Source organism: Chiloscyllium plagiosum, unplaced genomic scaffold (assembly GCF_004010195.1).
Source record: "Chiloscyllium plagiosum isolate BGI_BamShark_2017 unplaced genomic scaffold, ASM401019v2 scaf_10065, whole genome shotgun sequence".
Lineage (NCBI taxonomy): Eukaryota > Metazoa > Chordata > Chondrichthyes > Orectolobiformes > Hemiscylliidae > Chiloscyllium > Chiloscyllium plagiosum.
Window position 1 is genome coordinate 1 of NW_025202661.1, and position 7,277 is coordinate 7,277.

General features: G+C 38.9%; 1 protein-coding gene across 1 annotated transcript; it reads right to left on the bottom strand.

The window, feature by feature from the left end:
• Positions 1–233: 233 nt before the first annotated feature.
• On the bottom strand, positions 234–2,335 carry LOC122546238 (poly [ADP-ribose] polymerase tankyrase-2-like; the record flags this gene model as incomplete). The annotated part of the gene is made up of 3 exons (XM_043685025.1): positions 2,111–2,335; positions 1,230–1,485; positions 234–316 (listed from the first exon to the last, which is right to left on the bottom strand). Coding segments are annotated over exons 1-3 (549 nt in total), but the record flags the coding sequence as incomplete, so codon positions are not given.
• Positions 2,336–7,277: the final 4,942 nt, after the last annotated feature.

Consider the following 7,277-nt stretch of genomic DNA (forward strand, 5'->3'; position numbering starts at 1 on the left):
GTGTACTGCACAATGAAAATTAAACCACCATGCAGTTGGTGAAAGTTCAAAAATATTAGCCTGGTTTATGCAGACACGTTTTTTTTTAAAATGGGCCTGTGCCAAATCCGACTCAATTACCACTTTTTAAAATGGGAAAATACACTAACTCCAAACCTGGAGGGAAAAAAAAACTTACAAAAGAAGAGAAATGGATACAAAGTGATGAGAAAATAAATAATGCCACAGTTTACCTGTTCTCTTTCAAATATTTCACATAGATCTTCAAGGCCCAAATTCCTCAAAAACTGATTAATAGTCATATCTATTCCTGGAACTGAAACAGAGGAGAAAAAAAACACCCAATCATAAATGTCAAAGTAAGCATTTTTTTCAAATATTTACATCAGGTTCAAGGTTTGTGAGAAGATTTGTAGCTAGGGTGCTCATTGTTGTGGTTCTGTTCGCCGAGCTGGGAATTTGTGTTGCAGACGTTTCGTCCCCTGTCTAGGTGACATCCTCAGTGCTTGGGACTATAAATGCCGGAGGAAACATCACAGAAGCGCTTCACAGGAGGCTCCCAAGCACTGAGGATGTCACCTAGACAGGGGACGAAACGTCTGCAACACAAATTCCCAGTTCGGCGAACAGAACCACAACATTTACATCAGGTCCTCAAATTTGTAAAACAACCAATGTTGCTTAAGATTTTTTTTGGTTGCTGCATGGCCACAAAAGTTCCAGCCCTGCCTGTGCATAAATCACACCACACCTTTTGAATTGTGCAGCTGATCAAAATGATTTAAAGGGGCCAGGCATGGAAATAAAAGAAAAACACATTTTACAATGAGGAATAATGATCTGAAACTCACGTTCCCCACTTAATTGCATTAGAAAATATTCATCCATTTCCAGTGTTGGGAGAACTTTTCTAAACAATCTCCTAAAGTATTTTCTTGATAGGAAGTACCATTTATTATCACACACTATAATTGACAGGAAAATAGGTCATGACAACAGGAAGCCTGGACATTGAGAGTTCCAAAGTACTAAAGACTTTTTTTAAATTAAGTTCGAAAGGAAAAAGGTTAGTATCAAGGAGTTCAACACAGATGTTAATATTTTTATACAAACAATATCTATTAGTAGTTCTTAAAATTCAAATGTGAAACAGCTCTACAAACATGATGCATTGAGCAAGATCCTATTAATTACTTAAAATTAAATTTATTAGAATGAAATTTCTTTACCTTTTTTTTCTAAACTAGCAATTCCTTCTGCACCACACACATTGGTACTGGAAGCCTGTTCAGAGAAACTAGCTTTAAGGTTGTCAAGGCTATTTGCAGCAGACAGGTTTGCTGGAATTGATGGAACAGAGGGCAGTGAAGAGATTGCAGATCTATTTGGTTGGGATGCATTGATGACAACAGCTTGAGGCTTGTAGCAAGATGGCAGCGCAAAAGGAGGCATCGCAGCAATCAGCAAGGCTCGCACATCATCTGCCTGTGGGTGATGGCAATTTACAAGAAACATCAGTTCAAACTATTCTTCAATTGAAATGACAAACTGTCCCAGCTTAAAGCTCAGACTTTGATAGAGAGGGCTATAATTGGTTACAGCAATAAATTCATATCTTCAAACAAGTGAAAGGGACAAAGTCATTTCAAGAAAACTCTTCTAGGAAATTAGTCTTATCTTGATGAATAACTGCAAATCAAGTTATAATTGTTAAAGAATATATTGAAAACACCTTTCTGCGGTATGATGTTACAATAAAACTTAAAATGTTAGGTGGATATCATTAAATTACACAATGAAATAGTAATGGTCATTTCTTTTTTAAGCCAAAAAAAACTTTTCCAGTGTGTTATTGCATCATTGTTCTAAGATTAGTAGGAAGATACAATTGTACTGATATCATGTGCACAAATCGTCTGAATTAATACTTTCATGCAGATCCAGCTTGTCAAGAAAAAAACCCGTAATCCTCTGCTTTATCCACAAAACAATGTAAATATCTAATTATTTCATTTTTATTCACTTTCATTTATAAATGACAATTTATAAATGATCATATCACAAGAATTATAAAATATGTTAAAAACATTTACCTTAATTGAATACTTACAGTGACTAGGTCTAATGGAGTTTGCCCTTCCTGATTTTTCATTGTGGGGTCAGCTCCATGTGCTAGCAATAGCGCACACAGTTGCGTCCGTCCTTTCTGGGCTGCTTCATGAATGGGAGTAAAAGCCCATTTGTCTGTTGCATTGACGCAAGCATTATATTTTATTAACATGGCTGCTACATCTACATGCTGGAAGAAAACAAAAAGCATGTTAGTTACAGTTTTGTTCAAAATTAAAGTAAAATAAAATAGTGCATTTACTTGATTGACATTCACATTACCTACAATAGACAACACCAAGTATGAAAGCACTACATAAAGAAAGACTCCATCAAGAACAGCGCACAGAAAATTATTTCAGGGTATCAAATCCCATCAACAGATATACATGATCACCACTTGCCACTTCTAATGTCCATGATCTATAAAGTAGCTCCACTTAATATCTTACTTCAATTTGTAATACATTCAGAGGAACTAATTGAACAGTCCCAGAAGAACAACAACTGAGTGCTGGAATAAAACAATGATTTTAGGTTGGCTCACCTAACTTTAATTATTTACTGGATTCCCATTTTTAAGCAATCATATTCATCTTTGTTGGATTAGATTTATCTCCCAATAGAATTACACTCTTGTTGACAGTAAGATACCAAAATACATTTTTGCCCAGGTCAACACCAAGCAAGGAAAAAAAAATTGATGAGAGAACCCCAAATTAGAGATTTAATATTGCTACTTTTTATTTCTTTCCAACCATTAATAATTAAAGAAGTTAATAATGAGATGGATTTGTCATAGAGTGGCAAACACACTCAGATTGGCACTTTGGGTTTTAACATTAACAGTGAGCTTCACATTTTGGAAAGTGGATTCTGATGAGGGATCCTTCAGAAATGGGGAATGCAAACCTGACAGATCCCTTGTAATGCAGGACAGTTGTGGAAGGCAAACCATATCTACTTTTCACAGCAGTTAGTCGTTGTATTATTATTAGATTTAAATGTCCAACATCACAAGAACAGCCAAAGTAGCTTTATATGAAGTACGTAAGGCAAGTGTGAAGGTAGGGTGCAGTGGTGCAAGTTGAAAGGGAACCAGGGAATTGACGGAGTGTTTAAGGACAGGGAGATCACTGGGGCCCAGGCCTGAAATTCTACGAAGAGAAGGCAGGTATAACTGGCAATTTTTAGGGCTGTAGGAAGGGGATGGGGTGGGTTTAGGAATTAAGGCAAGGTCAAGGGATGAGGCAGCGGGAAAGTCGGTTTAAAAAGTTACCAAGGAGTTATGCTAGGTTTTCAACTGTCGAACATTTCTGGAATAACTAAGTGCAGCAGAACCGAACCATCTATCTGCAGAAATTACTAACTGGTCATTAGAAAATCTGGGCCAATACGTCTGAGTATTAACTAAACACAATTATCTCTATAGCTCTAGATGCATAAATGCCAAGCATTAACACATCATCATTGATGGTCACAATTTTTCTGATGCACAATTGTCAAAATTTGCTGACAAAACCACACTGGGCTTGAACTTTTGTACACCATGTCCTCTTCTCAGACCACTGCACAAATCCCTTTTTCACTGCAGGAAATGTATGAGACTCCATGTTTGCACAATTGCAGAAACTCAGCTCTTCTAACTAAATAGTAAAGCAAGTTTGATCATGGCTCATTTGCTTCTCAAATCTACCTACCAACAATGGTAATTTAACTCTCAATATCCTTAGCCAAGAAAAGCAACCTTTTGAAACTTTTGACCAACCTACCTTCAAGAGCTTTTTGGAGGAAGACTGTTTCACACTTCCATGACCTTTTTTTGTGAAATAGTACTTCTCAAAATTACCCCTGTACCTCAAGGTCATGTCCCCTTATCCTGGACTCTGTCAATCTGATCAAAATCCATTAATGATTTGAACCTTCAGTTATATTTACAATCGAGGAATTCAATTATGACACAGCTGAAACAACCTGTCATAATTTTGCCTTAAAGCCCTGGTACGATTCTGTTTAACTGGCAGTGCAACCTTTTCAAGGTCAATATATCTTCCCTGAAAATCATACCCCAAATTAGGCATAAGCAGCTGTACAAATTAAACAATTTCCATTTATGTGTATTCCAGCCCCTCTGGGGTATTAATTATTTGCACCATCAACTAACTTAGTGATGTGTATATTTCATTTGTTCATTGACAGTTCCCAGCTTTGCCTGGCAAATTATTAGATCTATTTTTAAGTAAGAAGTGAATGACTTTTTACCTACTCAAATATTCCAATCTAACATTTTTGCTTTCATCTACTAGGTTATACAACTTAATACCAAACTCAAGATCCTCCATTCCTTCACGCAGGTCATTTATAAAATATGAATCCCTATATCGATCCCCTGAGGAAACCACTAGTTATGTATTTCACCAATTTGAGTAGGATTACACATTATTGCTTTTGTCTGCTGCCTCCTAATCAATTCCCTGTCCAAGCCAACAGGGTAACTCTAATTTCAAGTGTGCTTGATTTTGCTTTCTCTCTTATTCGGAACCTTGTTAAATGTTCTGCAAGCACAGATAAATAACATCTACAGACAATCCTTTATCTATCAACTTTGGGTCTCCTCCACAAAAAAATTCAACAGGTTTCACTGGACATAACTTAGCCATTACAACTATCAGTTCTCTCCGATCAGTTTGTATTTGCTTATATGTTCAGTTATGCCTCTAATAATAGTGTTTGTTAACTTCGCCACAAGTGATGATAGAATAATAGGCTGTACATTTTCTAGCTTCTCTTCTTTAACCTTCTTAGAAACAGAACAGTGACATTGACTAGGTGGTTCTCAGCTTGGCACACAATGAAATAGTAGTTAGTGGCAGGTCAGTATCTCCAAATTTTCGCAGGGCTAGTAATGGGAATAGATACCAAATGGTGATAAACAGAGTGAGATCATACAATGTGCACCACATTTGAAGTGACAAGAGGCAGAAGTTTTACTTTGCATGTTGGTCATACCAGGATTGATGGGAAGCTAGCAGGTTGGGAACTATATGCAGTCTTGTCATGGCTCCTTCACTCAACCATGGCATTAGCTTCATACTTCTGGGCTTCTGTGATGACGACTTGTTTGTGCCAAAGGAAGGATTTCTAATTAAAGTATCCTTCACAACAATCAGAAAGACAGAACTGTGCCTTGTCTTATCAACTAAATTCAGCAATCAACCAAAGGAATGGAGATTAAACAAGGCAAGGATGCTCTCTAGGTCTCTGACTCATCCCCAGATCTCCTGCTGTGGCTTCTGAGGGGCTAAAATAATGTGAAACTCCTTTGGAAAGAAATGAGAGACCAGCTTCTCAAACTCAGCAGGTGTGGTTGGAAGTGGCTAGGAAAATTGGCGGAAGTGTGGTCCCTTAAATATGGCTACAGTGCCTCCAAAAGGTCTATGATCTCTCAAGGACATGAAAGGAAAGTGGCATAACACTTACAGGCACTCAACTTCAACATCTATTTCCCCAGCATTAAGCTGTATAGAGTCATAGCTATGTAAAGCACAGAAACATCTCATCCATACCAACTAAATATCCTAAATAAATCTAGTCCCATTTTCCAGCTTTTGGCCCATATCACTCTAACCCTTCCTATTTGTGTACCCATCCAGATAAGTTTTAAATCTTGTACCAGCCTACACCATTTCCTGGGCAGCTCATTCCACACACGCACCACCCTCTACGTGAAGAAGTTGCCCTTCAGGTCCCTTTTATATCTTTCCCCTCTCACCCTAAACCTTTGCACTTTAGTTTTGGACTCCCCCACGCTAGGGAAAAGACCTTGTTTTTCACCCTATCCATACCCCTTATGATTTTCTAAACCATTAAAAGGTCACCCCTCAGCCTCAGCTGGGGAAAAATAGCCCCAGCTTCTTGGACCTCTCCCTATAACTCAAACCTTCCAAACCTGGAAACATCCTTGTAAATCTTTCCTGAACTTTTCAAATTTCACAAGATCTTTCCTTTGGAAGGGACACTCTAATTGTATGCAATATTCTAAAAGTGATCTAACCAATGTCCTGTACAGCCGCAACGTGACTCCCAACTGCTATACTCAATGCACTGATCTATAAAGGCAAACATACCAAATGCCTTCTTCACTATTCTATCTACCTGCGCCTCCAATTTCAAGGCATGAACACAGCTTTTCATCTCCAATCATTCCTATCTGAACAGCGAATATGTGTACACTACTTCATCTCATTAACATTTCCTATCCTATGCTCATAATTACCATTCAAAATTGGAGTCACATTCTCCCCTCATGTTTCCTTTCTAACACTCGATGCTCTGCTATGTCTCCCTGTAGAAGGGACCATAATTCAGGGACAGGCAGACAATTGGGAGTGGCCCTCCATTGATAGCTAGCGACAATGTATGCCCTCTAGGTACTGTGATGGAGATCTTGCTGACAAGATTGCTGCAATGAAAATTTGAGTCTCATGTTGCTCAGTCATTCTGAGAAAGCGGATCCTTTGTATTGCCTCCTCAAACTGGATCTGTGTTCCTATGCTGCAAAGACTGACAACAAGTAAGATCAGTTGAATATGAGTAAAGTCCAAAGTAGGTGCAATGACTTCTTCGAAAGTGGCAAGTTACCGGGGATGTAGTGAAATTTTGTTCCGAGCATAAATTTCTGTAATATATTAGCCACAATCCCACAAGCTCCATACCTTTCCCAACAAGTGTTCTCTCCTCAGCACCTGTCTATGGAACCAACTGACCCCGCATGGACTCCAGACTACGTTCAGGCCAACAAAATTTGGGCCCAACCAGGACAACCAGTACCTACAACAAATCCGAAGCCTCCAGCAATAGACCTCCCTCCGGATCCTCCGCTCCACGCTTGCAGCCATGTGCCACTACCTACATTCCCTACAGTCAGCCCTACCCCAGCTCAGGACAACACTCTCACAGACCTGTAAAGATCCTCTACTGTTCTTCATCCACAGAAGAATCCATACACTAAACAAACAGTTCTTCCTAGCCATATCGGAAATTAAAGACAGTAAGTACCAAAACCTTTCATGTGCTTCCGCCCCCACACTCCGGATTCCTCAACTGTTCCTGAATCTTCCATCGGCCTCTGGAAGCGCTCGGGCGCCATTAACCACGCGGCTGCTGCA